Here is a 16,004-nt window from a genome sequence, read left to right as displayed (position 1 = left end):
CTGCGCTCGTCTGACATTCCCAGGGACCCGTGTTCAAACCCACACAGCGCACAATTTACGGAAGTTTGTTTGCAACTAATGTTCCCAGAGAAATGCATCGTCATTTTAGACATATGTTGACATTTTAAATCGAAGCCTACTATGCCTCACTGGCGCCTTCCTTCGCTGTGCCAAGACGCACTGCAGGAAAGGCAATAAATGCCTAAAAACTCTTCCCGTGGCCGGAATCGAAACTGGATACCTTGCGTTTGGAAGCGGACGCCTATCCGAACGCTCCATTCCACCAGAATATTTATTTCGTTACGTGGCGGCAGAAGGAATTACATGATCAAGGTTTGAGTGGAAGTGTTTTTTTTTTACTAAGAGATGCGTTGTATGCCTTTACAGAATGTACACGGCGATAGAGGATCGGCCAAAACAAATAGAGGATCGGCCAAAAATAAGGAGTATGAAAAAAGGTGTTGACATAACAACTTCTTCGTCGTCTTCGGTTGTGAGACATGGCAGTACGGACACTGCCCGCCTATGTGTGCGGTGACTTCCGCCACGATCGGGTGCAGTGTTGCGGAAATCATAGCACCACTCTATTCAGAGGAATTATAACTCTCCGCAATTCCGTGCCTTTCAATGCGGCGGAACGCCGAAATTTTGCCCATTCCCACTCCTTGAATGATCGGCAACGTTAATCCCATTCCTTCAGTTCGTCAACCTACAAACTGTCTCTTATAGTGGCTGTATCGAGTTACGTATGAAGCAAAATAGGGGCGACGTTATCAGATGTGTTCAGAACTGCAAAAATATGCATAGGCGTCACCAAATCTGAGGGATGAGAGTGTCTTGGTGACACCTCAAGCAGAACAGCCACCGTTCCACTTCATCAACGGCCAGTATTCCCAATCCTTATTAAAGGTGATGGTCTTTGTTAGGCTACCTAAACACGAAACATTTGGTCGGTGTGTCTGTCAGCCTGTACCTCGATTCAGCCACCGGGCCAAAAGATAAAAGAAGTCTTGAATTAGAAGATTATAAAGACAAAACTTGGCCATTGCGTGTTTCTCTATGGGGTATAATTTGCGGCCACAATACAGATCATATGTTAGTAGTGTCGCTGGGTGTTAGGAATGAGGACCGTAGAATTATTTCAAAGGTTAACTAAGCGAGTCGGCCATATTAATTGCGGGCATAAACTGAAAACGACCATCTGAATTACGCCCCCCATTTTTCCTACAGATACCACAAATGTACGAAAGGAGGTCTCTGGAGCGTTCAATTAAACACAGTTCGTTGGCATTTACAACTCTTGAGAAGGGTATTGAGTTATAGTTTTCTTTGATTTTTACAAACCCAGCGGAGCTGTTTAACTTTTTGGTTCCGCTGTTCACCGTTACCGGAAAAAATACCAAGTGAAAATACCGAGCGCTCGTGGGAGAGCGCCTGGTGAGACGCGCCGCCCGGGCTTCGTCCAGGCTTGCGCATTGGATTGCGCGATTTGGGGAGCTTACAAAAAGGAAACAACAAAAATATCCAGCGCACGTCCGCGTCCGCAACGGAATAGGCCAGCTAGACGTGGGAGAACACTCTGCCCTGAGTTCGTGGTGTGATCTCTCACGCGCTCTTCTACTCATCAGTTCACGTGTGTTACTATCTGAATTAGGGAATACATACGCCGAGTTCGCGAAGCCGGTTTTGTGGAGGTAAAATACTATGAACTAAACGTTTTGGGCCTTCCAGTCATAGAAAACTTACAGCGGCAAGTTCGGATATCCATATTAGTTGCAACAGCCGTGTCCCGATGAAGGGAGAGGGGCCGCCAGCTCCTGCTGTTTTTCCAGCCTTGCGCCACCAGTGCCAGCTGCACTATTTTTTGCATTTATGGATGGTGTCACCTTTAACTTCTCATATGCGTGTGTTAACCTGCTCCCTCACCTATCTGCCAATCAGCGGGGAGTGTTTTTTTCCTTAACAGCCATCTTCTCCTGAGGCTCCACTTTCTGTTTGTTCGCCTTTATGGCACCAAAATATTGAACATTACGCGAAGAAAGTTTGACTCTGAAATTAGTTTCTACAGAGTATCTTTAGGAGGCGGAGTAAACCTCGGCGCTTATTGAACCTTGCTGCAGGGGGAGACACTCAGCGGAGGCCAGAAGCAGAGGGTTGCACTGGCTCGGGCCGTGTATAGCAACAGCGACATCTACCTCATGGACGATACGCTTAGTGCTCTGGATGTGCACGTTGCAGCCAGGGTGTTCACGCAGGTCATCGGCCCTGAAGGCTTGCTCAGGAGGAAGGTACCGGCAAGTCTGACAGTTGTGAAATTTATGAATGCTAGCAGAGTTTGGGTTTGGGCTGGTTGGTTGCGGTAATCGATGACTTCGTGTAGCGCAAAAAACGGACAAGTATAGAAGGAGACGGCGGGCACAAGCGCTTGTCCTTGTCCGTTTTTCGCGATACACTAAGTCATGGATTATGAATGCTAATTTATGTAAGTACGTGATAGATTCAGTATTCCTTTTATTACAACTTCGATAGAGAGCGGTATATTCTTCCCTGCACTACGCTTGTGGGGTCCCGCTAACATGCGCACTGTGGTAATTTGTAGCGCCGCTACAATTCTTAAGGGATAAAACGGTTTCTTCTAGGGCGTGTAAGAAGCGAAGGTCTTTCAGGAAGCGTCTCCAGCCCAAACTGAACTAGGGTGAAGTGTTAGCTTTGTGGCGTCACGCCCATACCACTCTCTCGACAGGCGTTCATGTAGTCTAAGCAGCCGTAGGAATAACCTTATCATCGGTCGATTGGGCTGAAGCCTAATAAAGGGGCAAAAATGTGAATTCCGAGGATGGAAGACCAGCGGAGTGTTGACATTCTTATTTTGTTGCCCAATCCAGTCGGCCACAGTCGTTGAGTGATTGATTGCTGGGGACTGCCTGCATCCTCACGTGATTGGTGATCTTTTTAAATTCCCACCATGTCCAGTCTAGGGTTTTTAGATGTTCCGTAGTGCGTTTCTTCCACCTTACCGATGCATATGTTAATGATGAGAATTGTTTATAATATACTCTTTCTATCAGAGTGATGTCATGTACTATCAGTTGTATTCCTGTACAAGTACCTGTTCTGTACTTGTCCATTTCTGTGAATCTTAACACTCCGAACTTAACACTTAATATTACGGAGCTTAACACTCCGACACTACACTTGGGCAATGAGGCGCGCTGTAATGGAATGCTCACAGTTCATTTTGGCCAACTGGGGATCTTTGCCGTGCACCGATATCTCAACACACCGGTGCCTTCGCTTTCACCTCTATCTAAAATGCGACCGCCGCGGCCCGGACAGAACATGTGTCCTTAGGGTCAGCAGCACAAACCGTGAGCCAGTGGGCCACCGCGGTGGATATGTTTTAAGTCAAGGGCTATCTCATAAACACGTTGAAGTTGTCCAATAAACTTTTCACACCCCTTTTTGTCCAAAGCGGGTGTAGCATAAGTGCAATAACGGTGTTGGAAGGCCGTTACATCCTTTTTCTTGAATCTCAACACTCTTTTCGCAGCTGTACACCTTTTTTGTGTTACAAAAGGTCGACCACACACTTCAAAACCGTTGGTTTTTCATAGGGTGTTGAAAAGGTGTTGAAAAAGTGTTCAGATTTTGAATGTTTAACGCCATGCATGTATGTATAATGGCACTGTAAAGTACAAGAGATTCCCTCGTATTCATCTCTCTACCTCGTAAGAAATGTCCAAAAGCCAAAAAAAGTTATCCTGCAATAACCACTCGTACCCACGTACGGTGCGCCTCATTGCCGAAGTTTTGCTTTGGCATGTGAAACATCAATTTTAACATTTAAAATTACAAAACTATATTTCTGTGGCTAAGAGGGTGTTGACTGACTGCAGCACGCTTGGATTTCTGTGGGGTGTTGAAAGGGTGTGAAATAGGTGCTCACTTTCAAAGGAACAGCGGAGCTGGGTGTTGACCTAGGTTTTTCCGTGGTTGCTAAGTTCGGCTATGTTTTGCTAAGCTTCGGTATGTCTTGCAGGGTTTTGCTATGTTCTTGCCACTCGAACAGGCTCAAAAGTTGGCTTCGGTGTTATAATACCCTATTTGCTGTGGGGCACATTGTACAGGAAGCGCAGTTCATTTTGTTTGTATTTTTTGCCTACGACAACGAAATCAGCTCAAGGTTTAACAGCTTCAGTGTCGATAAATAATGCCAATTGATATTGCTTTAAGCATCGTGAGGTACAAAACATCCCCCCGTTTTGAGAAAATGTTCAGTCCACCCGCGTAAAGAGGTAAAAATTACCTCCACAGTTGTCTCTTGCACCCTTTTTATCAACAGGCGGTCTTTTCTTACACTCTTTATGTGGACCCTTTTTCTTAATTTCCAACACCCTAATTGGCAGTATTACACCATTGTGGATAAAAGAGTGTTGAAATTTTGAACACCCTTCCTGAAGGGTGTTGAGATGGCGGGAAGTATTTGTTTGGTATTTAATAAAATTGTATGACTCATTGAACATAATAACTACCTCGTTATTAATACATTCTTGCAAATCCACATGCTGACTCTTCCAAGCTCACATGAAAATGCATTATTCCAAAATTAGTGCTAAAATATCTTCTTTTGCGAAAACCCTACCTACTGTATAGGAGGGTTTTCTTATGCTGGATATAAAATCAAGAAGAGCATAGGTATTTCCAAATAAGTATGCAGGCGTTGTACCCATGCATCTCGTTGGTTTGCTTGCTCAATTCATTTGGGGTCAAAGTATGACTTGAAGGTGTTGAATCTGTCTGTATGTCATGCTGCGGCGTACGCCGATTAACACTGGCACGCGTAGCTGCGCGGCCACACGCTTATTTTAGGGTGTTAACAAACCAATCTTACACGCTCATTTACTGTGTTCACACAAACATCCTTTTTTCATCCGTACACCCTTTTTTAGCCAAAACACCTTTTAAAGGTGGGCGCCCCCACACAAAATTCTTACACCCTTTTCGGCGATCAAGTTTGTAAGAAAGTTTAGTGTGTACATATTTTTTCCTAATAGGTGGCCGGTTTTCAAAATAATACTTTTACTCAGATTTCGCCCGCCACAATTTATTATACAGGGCTCAAGGAGAGGAAAAATCTCGTTCTTTAGGTTCCTGAAATATCTTTCATTTCATCCGGCCTTTTATGAACAGTAATATTAACGGTACATAAAAACCTATCAGTGAATAACATCACTTCATTCAGCTTTCTTTAACTTGTGTTGCTTACCGTAGTTTGGGTTTTTCACTACCCCCCCCCCCCCCCCATAAAAAAAAACAATGTTGCATTTTCGCCAAGACGTACCAAATTTTTGTGTTTGCCTTCATGCAGACTCGCATAGTCGTCTCCAATCAAGGCCAGTTTTTGGAACGCATGGAGCAGCTGGTACTTATGTGGGAGAAAAGTGCGGTACCGTTCAAGAACCTCTCTCAATTGACCGCAGACCCCAGGGCCCCGAAAACCCTTCTGCTCGGGAGCAAGCCACAGTCATCGGTGATGCAAGATCGCCAATGCGGGTGAGTATTGCCATATTTTTTACACAACAAAGTTCGAAAAGACACTGGAAGGATCATTATACGCTCTAATTTGTTTAGTCTCCTTCTTGGAAGTAGACTTAAGGCCAGGAGGGCAAGCTAACTAAAAGCAGAAAAGATGTAAAGTGCAGAAAGTGATTCTCAAACAAAAACCTATATAAAAGTAAGAAGAAGAAGGCTGTTGAAATATTTATTGATATTCTAACATGCATCCTAATGGTACACAGGACACAAAAATGAATTATAAAACTTCGAATCACTTAAAAAATGCTTATCCATTGATCACAGCAGTAAATTTCACCGTAAAAAGTTATACGCTCAATGAGCCAAGTCACAAAACTGAGCGCTCTTGTACAAATATTACCCAATATGACAACCACTATATGTAACATTGCCCTGACACCCTCCTACATCTATAAGTTGATAAACGACAGGAATAGAGGTGGGCGAATGTGCAAAAAAAAAAAAATAATCGTGTCCGTAAATCGCAATTGAGTAGAACAAAAAATGTAAATGTGTTACGCAGTTTATATTGTACTGCAGAAGGATCTACATTTGGGCGAGTTGGTATTGGTTGAACACCTTCGAATAACAGCGCAAAAACAGACAGTAGCAGAAGAAAAATGAAAGGATGACGCTGTACCCACAACTAATATTATTTGGGTTGTAGTACGTACGCGGTGATGTGGTTTCACTAAAATTAGTTGTTAGTACACAGCCGTCCTGTCATTTTCTTCCGCTACTGTCTGTGTTTTTACGCTGTTATTCGAAGATGTATAATGCACTGCGTAGGAAATATGGCATATGGTGATGTAAAATAAAATAAATGAACAAGAGCGATAGTTTAGGTCGAAGAAGTAGATTGATTTTAACTCACGGTTAATTCGGTCTGGAAGACCATACGATTGTTCGAATGTTCGAATTAAGCGAAGTGCGAATTAACGGGCGGGTGCTGGAATGAATAGACATCGCGCCACACTTTGCGGGCAGAACACAATGGAGCCACCTCTGGACTCTTTAGCGCCAATTAGGCGCTAGTGCGCGTTTGTTCCGCAGAACCCGTGATCGCACGCACAGGCCACAGACCTCGACACAGACCTCGACAGACCTCGACCTGCGACGGCATGCGCCGTTGGAGCGAAATCAGCTATAGCAGCAGCGTAGCGAGTGAGCTAATGTGTTGTTATTCTGATTCGTTGTATTGCATCTCTAGAAAATTTGGTTTGTTTTGGATTTCGAACACATTGTAACCAATCTGGGAGAACATCTTCTGCTAAGAGCGGTAGAAAGCAAGGGAACCCAGTTCGAATTACCCGTTCTAAATATCGCCGAGTTCGAATTATCGGTAGTTTTCCCCCATTGAAATATACAGGCTGTGCCAGGACCACTGCGTCAGTTCGAATTACTAGTAAGGTCGAATCAACTAGCTGTTACAGTATATGCGTGCGTGTGTGTGTGCGTGCGTGGGGGTGTGCGCGTGTGAGTGTGCGTGCGCGCGTGCACGTGCACGTATACGTGCCTGCGTGTGTGTGTGCACGCGCGTGTTTGTGTGCGTGCGTGTGTGTGCGCGCGTGTGTGCGCGCGTGTGTGTACGTGTGTTTGTGAGTGTTAGTTGTGTGTGAGTGTGTGTGTGTGAGTGTCCGTGTGCGTGTGTGTGCGTGTGCGTGTACGTGTGTTTGTGAGTGTAAGTGTGCGTTGTGTGTGAGTGTGTGTGTGTGAGTGTCCGTGTGCATGTGTGCGTGTGCGTGTACGTGTGCGTGTTTACGTGCGTGTGTGCGTGTGTGTGTGCATGCGTGCGTGCGTGCGCGTGTGCGCGCGTGTGTGTGTGTGTGCGTGCGTGTATCTTTGCGTGCGTGTATGCGTGTGTGTGCGCGCGTGTGCACGTGTGTGCGTAGGTCCATGTGCGCGTGTGCGCGCGTGCGTGTGCGCGTCCGTGCACGTGCGCGTGCGCGTGAGCGTGCGTGTGTGCGTATGTGTGTGTTGGTGTGTTTGTGTGCTTGCGTGCGTGCGTGCGGGTGTGTGCTTGTGCGGGTGTGCACGTGTGTGGGCGCGCGTGCGCGCGTGCGTGTGCGTGTGCGCGTGTGGGTGTGCGTGCGTCCGTGCGTATGCTCGTGCGCATGTGTGTGTGTGTCCGCGCCTGCATGCGTGTGTGCGTGTGTGCGTGCGTGTGTGAGTGAGCACGCACGTGCGTGCGTCTGCGCGTGTGTGCGTGCGCGTGCGCGTGTGTGCGTGCGCGTGCGCACGCACTTGTGTGTTTGCGCATGCGTGTGTGCGCGAATGGAATGGGTGTCCCCATTCCATTCCAATTCCATTCCGGGGAATGACAATTTGCCTAAATTCTATTCCATCAATTCCCCGGTATGCCTGAACCTCGCCCATTCCCACTCCGGGAATGCCCGGGCAGTTCAATTCCATTCCTCTAATTCCTCAACGTTTTATCAGGTGATTATCGAGTTACCAATCAACCCAACATTAAGCTGATGTTATTACACGTGTTAAGAACGGCTAAAATACGCAAAACACGTAACCATGGTCGAGGGATAGTGGCTTTGTGGCATATCTCGTGCAGTGCAATCACCCTACTAATTCCCACAGGGGCAGTTCTTCCGGTAGGTATTACAGTATTTGCATGGTCATCATGTCTTTACAAGTTGTGATGCTTTAATATTGTTTAATTGTGAATGTGTTAATGCTAACGTGACGACATGTTCTATTTTTGTGCTGACAAAAGTATGTTTGAAGAAGACATTATATTCCTTAAGCAGTTAACACGCGTATGGAGCGGTCGTGAGCATGGTTGGATCTATAATTTTGTTAACGAGGAACAGAACCTCCGGATCTGGTGGTATCAGTTGGAAGAATTACCGTTTGAGCACCTTGTCCTGCCTTTGCACCAAATACGGATCACCGGCCGCACAGGTCTTCATCACGCCATCAACTGGCGTAGCAAGTTAGGCATTTTAGCCCAGCTAACATCGCCAGACTTCATTAAAGATCGCTCTCTCTCTCTCTCTCAGGTCGTCAGCACTCACGCATGTCAAGCGCGCCTTGAAAGCACGGATAGGTTCCGAACTTCCTGTGTTTGCGTGTGCGCAGGTATGCAATGTCGCCCTTGCTGAAAAGCTTAGTTACGTGCGTCAGGTACCATCCACTGCGCACGAGCGAAAGTTCAGGCTGTGCTTAGAGTATGCGTGACCTTTGTATGGGTTTCTCGATGAGAACCAATGCGCAGGGATAGTGATAGTGATAGTGCCGGGATAGCGATAGTGCATTTGTTCGTATACTCATCTGCGTCTTGTTTTTTTTTCTTTTACAAATTGGGAGATCGTTCACACGTAAGCACCACGCAACCTTTGGCTCTAGCTAATTAAAGAAGGACTTAGAGAATGTGTTGCGGCCTTGGACTCAGCAAAACTGAGTCCAAGGCCTGTGTAACTAATTGTATAACTGAGGCCTGTATAACTAAGTTGAGGAGTTGGATGCAGTGGAGTAGCAAGGAAGGTTCCCCCAAGTGTCCTCTGGTCTGGGCGATCAACCGAAAGAAAAGATGCCAAGAAAATGATAACGATAATAATAGGACACGTTCGGCAGCCGGCCAGTCTAGTGTTGTGGCAATCCCTACGCCAAAAAAAAGTGCGTAAATGTCCTCGTTGATTGATTGTAGGGTTTAACGCGCCGACGCAACGCAGGGAATGAGGTGCGCCGTAGTGGAGGGTCCGGATTAATTTTGACCACCTTAGGCCGAAATCTCGTACACACGGGCGTTTTTGCTTTTCGCCTCCATCAGGAAAGCGGCCGCCGCCGCCGGGAATCGAACCACGACCTCGTGCTGAGCAGCGCAATTAGCTCTTCTCGTGAATTTCATATGCTGCAATAAAGGTATCAAGCTGCCATGAAAGGTGGAAAAAAAAGTTTATTTTGGTTTCATTCATCAAAATTAAGTAGCAAAATTATGTGAGCCAAATGGTCGCTTCGCCGTTCAGTTCTGAAAACACGAAGTGTAAATGACTGCTGCTACAGCGGTCAGTTCTAAAAACAAAAAATAAAATAAAATCAAACAGTTGCCTTGTGTCTGTGTGTTGCGCTTGACAAACGAGCTGCTTAAAAGAGGTGTTTGAGAGCCGGTTTCGCTTCGCTGTCTGTCATTAAAAGGGATGGCGTGGAAAACACGCGTTCCACGTCAGCTGACGTCCCATTTACAACGGAAACTGCCCCTGCGAGTCGGGAAAGCAAGGGAAAGTGGCTAGCGTTCGTTTTCCGTTAAGTCGGAACCGTTTCGGAACAGAGCTTGCAGCGTGCAGCTTGCAGGCGCAGGCGTGACCTCAGTTCCTATCACATGGGACCTCCTGTTTCGGGTGGATTCTCGAACCAATATTTTAGGCCTTCGTCGATGCTGCTTCGGGCAAAGGCGTACGAGTGTCTATACAGGAGGGACAGCATTGCAAAAGGTCCTGGGGGAGGAGGGGGGTTGGGGCGTAAGCTGATATGCGAAATTTTGCAGTGAATACAAGCACCGCGCCAGCGTCCCGATGACGGCGAGGTGGGATGCAATCACCGACGGTTTTGGACGAAAAAAAACAAAAGTGAAGGGTGGGGAGACATCCCCACCCTTTTGTGCTTGCAGCCGGGGTGAAGGCGCCGCCAAGGTAAAAAATCACAAGGCGAAGTTGGTGGGAGAGAAAGATGGGGGGATGCCGCCGCGGTAGTTCCCCACGGAGGATACCAACGGCTTAGAGCCGCGGTTATTACGCGGAGAATCGCGACAAACTCCGTAGCAGCGCTGTATATAAGGACATAATTGTAATAGAATCGCTGCTTATAAATATACCGTGCTTGTAATCAGCCAATCGATTTTAACAGTACTGCGTTATTGTTAAATTCAAGGCTCCGGCTTACTAATGTTTGAACTTGGGCTGGTGGGATCTTTTGCGTATTTTGCATATTTTGACAAAAAACAGTGCGTAGAAGGAAAAGTGCGCTTTATTTGGGGAAAATACATGTAATTCCATTCCCATTCCATTCCAGGCAAAATGCACTTAATTCCATTCCCATTCTATTCCTTGAAGTATTGTCGCCATTCCACTCCCATTCCATTCCGGGGTCGCGAAAATGTGGAATGATTCCGGATTCATTCCAATTCCGGACTGGTAACTCCGCAACAGTGGCGTGTACGCGTGAGTGTGCGCACGTGCGTGTGTGCGCGTGCGTGTGTGCACGTGCGTGTATGCAGGATGCGTGTATGTGTGTGTGTGTGTGTGTGTGTGTGTGTGTGTGTGTGTGTGTGTGTTTGTGGGTGGGTGCTAGAGTCTAGCGAACCAGAATGGGAACTGAGGTGCTCCTTGAATCCAGAGAGAAATTAAGAGGGGGAGGTCCACAAAGCCAATGGAAGCTAGGGTAGTAATGTCGTAGGCTATTTATTATCCTTCTAATAGACAGTTTTTTTTTAATATTAAAGAGAGCAGAAAATAACATGCCCGCCGGGTGGTATTCGAACACACGATATCCAAAATAGGCGTCTGGTACGAAGAACACCACTCTACCGACGGGGCTGAGCTCACCTCCACTTTCGCGGGCATATATAGCAAGGTAATTGGTTCCTCCGCTAGGGGGTGGCTGCCAGCGCCACTCAGACTACTCGGTGTTAAGGGGCCTTAACCCCTGGGCCGTGGCTCCAGCGTCTACGACATGTGGAGAACGAACGACCAGCGTTGAACCCTCTTAAGCTACCTACGACATCCCGACTGCCAGAACACAGACCCTCACTATGCATGTAGCGAGTCAGAACGGGAAAAGAGATGCTTGTTCAATTAGGACAGAAATAAGGGAAGGCAGTCAAGAAAATCAAGAAAAGAAAAAATGAGAATGTGGTAGATCATTTATTATCCCCAAAACAGGTACAGTTCATTTTAAAGAAAGAAAGAATGTGGAGAAAAACATGCATGTCGGGTAAAATCAGACCGCATGACGTCCTGAATACGCGTTTGGTGCGATGCCTCGAGGCTCTCGGTGGGCTTGAGCTCCCCTCCACTTTCTCGGGCACTTATGTTAAGGTAGTTGTTTCCTGGGCTCGGGGGTGGTAGCCAGCCAAGATAGTCTCTGTTCTGGCAGTATGGGTGCCATATGTTGTTGTTCGAATCCAACCCGGCGGGCATGTTCTCCTCCACTTCTTTTTTTGGACATTCAAACTTGGGAATATGTGGTTGTGATGCAGATTATTCTGTTTATAACGAGGTTAAAGCACATCCGAGGGAGCGGAGTCAAGGCAGATTTGGCGACGAACAAAATACACGGCATATTAACGGGGAAATTGGAAAAAGGCTGCGCAGATTAAAAGCAGACTGCTCTAATTACAAAAATTCTACAAGGAAAAAAGTCCCAGTCACGAATGTTCGCATTCACGTGTCCCGGGTGCGATTGCCGTGTGCTGGAGCGGTGCGCTTGCGTGGGGCACTGGTCGGTAGAGCTGCTGATAGGCGACGGGAACGCGTTCGTTCGTTGATAAACGCCGCCGCTTAGCGTACCTGCTACTCGGAGTGGCTCTACGAGGTTTGAAGCTAGACGAAGTGGTCAGCAAGTAGGTATTCTGGGCGTTCACCCCCAGTCGGGAGCTTCTGGAATCCACTGCATTGCCTTTTGACGGTGCCGCGTCACTGTTTCCCATACGCTCACAGGTTGGAAGGGTCAGAGGTCTGGAGGACTATGCGGTTTGCCGTCGATTTTCCGCGGCGTTCGCGTCTGGCAGAGAACTCTGCAAACCACCCACCTACAGCCCCCCACATGCCACCTCAGTTCCCCTTCCTCGTCTCCTCTTTCTATTTTAGCCACGCGCTCTCCTTCGACGTCAGCCCGCACCTCGTCTTCATCACTACTATCAAGTCGTCAAAAAGCGCCTCCTCACAATGGTCTTGATGCTAGGGTTAATGTCACGCGTTGAGCTCTCACATCGCCAGGTTCTGCCGGAACCCTTACGATCAATCAGGTTAACGCTGCTTGTCCCGCTGAAAGAAGGAAAGCTGCGGCTACCAAAATGTAGGCGTGCATAAGTTTATAGAAGAAAATTGGCCAAACCAGCCAATTATTGTAATTGAGAAAGAGGTAAAGACGCGAATAAAAGTGATAACGACGACGGCGACATCGATGATGACGATGATGATTATGTCAGCGCTGGTGCTGCTGATGCTGGTGATGATAATGGTGATGATAGGAAATGCGGTTTCCACACTCACGGCGACCGGTATCGTACTCATCTTGTTGCCCCACCATTTGACGCAGCCTTCAACAGAAAAGCACCGCACTGTGGTGGCCTATACAATGCAGGCATACTTATTCAACATTTGCGCGCTAATGCTTTCTGCTCAATACATCACAAGAAGTACTTAAGAGTCCCTGTAATTTTTGAGTTAAAATCTAAAGCATCTACTTGGCCTTCTCGCCGTAGATAAACTAGGATCGGAGATGTGTTTGGGACACCATCGTGCGAATGAAATAGAACTATGTCACGCACTGTGATTACAGCAGTAATCTGTCTACGTAAAAGAGGTGTCGTTTCCACGCAAATAACCATATTTTAGACCGGTAATATATTTAGTTGCTAGGCAGGTTAAATTTTTATCGCGAATCGTTGAAACTTAGTTGGCCCTGCGTATAAAATGAATGCCCAGTATTTCATCAGTTTTCAAATTGTAAACGATGCTCTAAGATTCCCTATTTTAAATTTACCAATGACCACAAATCAATAGGCCAATGCATCATGAAGAGGTTGGCATTAAGGCTCCTTTTTTGTTACATTTTTCACCTACGGAGAAAGCAAGCAAAATCACTGTCAGTGGCATTGGGTCATTTGCATTGTCTGTTACCCTAACTCTATTGCACGCCTGAAGCAAGTCTCTCTCGCAAGCTCGAATAAATGCCGTAATCCCTGTCCTTGGGTATGGTCTCAAAAAATTACCACACGCAGCCTTCATAAGCGCTGTGTTGAACAAAAAGCTGATCACCATTTTAGTGAACCAGAAACGATATAAAGTTCGGATTACGTCAGGTATCTTTCGATATATGCACTTGCTGCATACTCTTGCCTACCTGAATCGGAAGGCGCAAGAAGCAAACGTCTTGGAAAAATATTTCAAAATATTAAGAGTACCCGCGCGTTGGACGAAGCCGCGTGGCAAATTTCGTATACATTGTTGCTATCGCTAATTAAAAAAAACACTAATACTGATGCAAAATTATCAGTATATTTTTGGTCTGGACGCATTTTAAAAATACTAGCGGAGCAAAGGTCCTGACCGGGTTGCAACCAATTCTTTAATTATATCTTTATTATGCAGATCTGACGGTCGTGACATGAATGAAGATACCACGGTCGCAAAACTTACTACGGATGAAGTTCCAAGCGCAAATTTGGTAGGTACCCCAGCCTGATCTAAAATCTCCTCCTCTTGATTACGCAATTTTGGCCGACCAGTGCGGCAGCCTACTACAAAGCTCTATATCAGCCATCTACCCTCCGGGGTCTAAACGCAGTGTATTACCAATTGGCGCGGAAGACTTCATTTGCCTGGGGTACAAGCCACACACTTCCTTTATAACAAGCCCCCTCCCTCCACCGGCATCACCTTGCACTCCTGGTGTACAAGCTTTTATTTTTATTGCGTTTAGCTAGCATGTTACCTTGCCATCAAACCTTACGTTGTCAAGCGAAGCTTCAGCAAAATTTACAGTTGGGCTAGTTGGTGTTGATGCATCGTAAGTAGTGCTATAAAAACGGGACGACAAAAGAGAACACACACACGAGTCGTGTGTGTCTTCTCTTCTGTCGTCCATTTGTAGCGCTAGTTACGATGCATGTGAAGCTTGTTTTTTTAATCGTCTTAAGGTCGGCGATGCTATTGGCGCAGTACGGAGAACCTCCGTTCTTATCCCGCCAACCCTCCATCCTGACCCGTAGATTATCGGCGTATCACGCCATACTCCTTGGCAATCACGGCGCTCTCTTCCTCCGGATAAGCGGAGGCAAGGTTAGCGCTCTCCGCGGCAACAATGTCTTGCCAGTTTAAGGATTTCTGCGCAATAGGTACGCCGCACTTCGTATTCTCCGGTGAAGATCCACCAGCCCAGAAGGAGCGACAATGGAATCAGGCTCCTGAACATGGACGTGCTCGACGAGCTAGTCCTTAGTTTGGTCAACTAGAAAGCCAGGCGACGCGTAAATTGCGAACCACGGAAGACCTTTTGCAAGCAGGGATTGGTCATTTGTTTTGACGGGGATTTCACAAGGAAGACAAGCTCCGCGTGAACCCCCGTTGCCGATAGGGGAGAGGTCTAAATTTTTTTGTTAAGATGAAAATGGAAGAATCTGTTGTAAAGTATACCACTTTTCTAATATAATAAAGGTATCGCAGGACAAATGTGGGCCTCAGAAATTCTACTTTTTTTGTTTAGATTTTAAACAACAGATTTAGTCACGGGCGTAGTGGCCGCTTTTCTTATGTAGGCACGAAGCGAAAACGCCCGTGTGTCGAGATTTGGGCGCGTATTTAAGGTCCCCAGGTGGTCAAAATTGATCGGGAGCGCGCAACTTCGGCTCTCCTCATAGCCGACGCTTAGCTTCGGCACGATAAACCACACAATCAATCAATCAATCAATCAATCAATCAATCAATCAATCAATCAATCAATCAATCAATCAATCAATCAATCAATCAATCAATCAATCAATCAATCAATCAATCAATCAATCAATCAATCAAGCAACAAATTAATTAATTAATTAATATTAATTATATTAATTGATCGATCAACCAATCAATCAGATATAAACCACTTAGGAATCAGTCCGAAACGTGTCCCAGCCTGGTTTACCGGCATTATATTGCACGCGAATTTGTTGCGTACAGAAAAAAGAACCTCAACGACGACTACAAGAAACTGCTCCGCAAGCTGCAAGTGAACGTGCTCAAGGGCGTGGAAATGTCTGCGCAGGAGGCCGCCTGGTTCTTGCTGCGGCAGGAAACTAAACATCCCTCTCGCGAGGGGCACGATCAAATGCAGAGCATTTCCGGGGGCGCACGACGTTAAGTAATTTGCGTTACGTTAATGTTGTTGCACTTGTTGACGATCAAATACAGAGCATTTCCGGGGGCGCACGACGTTAAGTAGTTTGCGTTACGTTAATGTTGTTGCACTTGCTGCTGTTGGTTGTTGTATTGTAATTGAATGAGGAGTCGTAATTATGTGGTCACGTGACATCATTTATTAGCAGGTGGGTATGATTATTGTGGCGCAGTGGGAAGAGCACCATGTACCTCGCGTTCCACCCACAGGTAGTGAATGCGTTGTATCAGCAGCTTCTTGACGTAGTTTGAATGAGTCAAGGATATAAGGCGCGTTCGTAGCCCTCCATTCTGTGTCGGCTTTGTGGCGCAGTGGGTAGG

The 16,004-nt window shown here is 46.5% G+C and overlaps 1 protein-coding gene across 1 annotated transcript in view; it reads left to right on the top strand.

Annotated features, from left to right (window-relative positions):
- Nucleotides 1-500: 500 nt before the first annotated feature.
- Nucleotides 501-16,004, top strand: part of LOC144139818 (multidrug resistance protein mrp-7-like) — a 38,258-nt gene continuing 22,754 nt past the window's right edge. The window contains exons 1-4 of the mRNA XM_077672071.1: nucleotides 501-554; nucleotides 2,121-2,288; nucleotides 5,369-5,553; nucleotides 13,899-13,974. Of these exons, the coding sequence (XP_077528197.1) occupies nucleotides 501-554; nucleotides 2,121-2,288; nucleotides 5,369-5,553; nucleotides 13,899-13,974 (483 nt within the window). The remainder of the gene's footprint in view (nucleotides 555-2,120; nucleotides 2,289-5,368; nucleotides 5,554-13,898; nucleotides 13,975-16,004) is intronic.

The sequence above is a fragment of the Haemaphysalis longicornis genome, unplaced genomic scaffold, assembly GCF_048455015.1.
Source record: "Haemaphysalis longicornis isolate Haplotype H1 unplaced genomic scaffold, Haemaphysalis longicornis Haplotype H1 scaffold_5, whole genome shotgun sequence".
Classification (NCBI taxonomy): domain Eukaryota; kingdom Metazoa; phylum Arthropoda; class Arachnida; order Ixodida; family Ixodidae; genus Haemaphysalis; species Haemaphysalis longicornis.
This window is presented reverse-complemented; position numbering and strand designations above follow the sequence as displayed.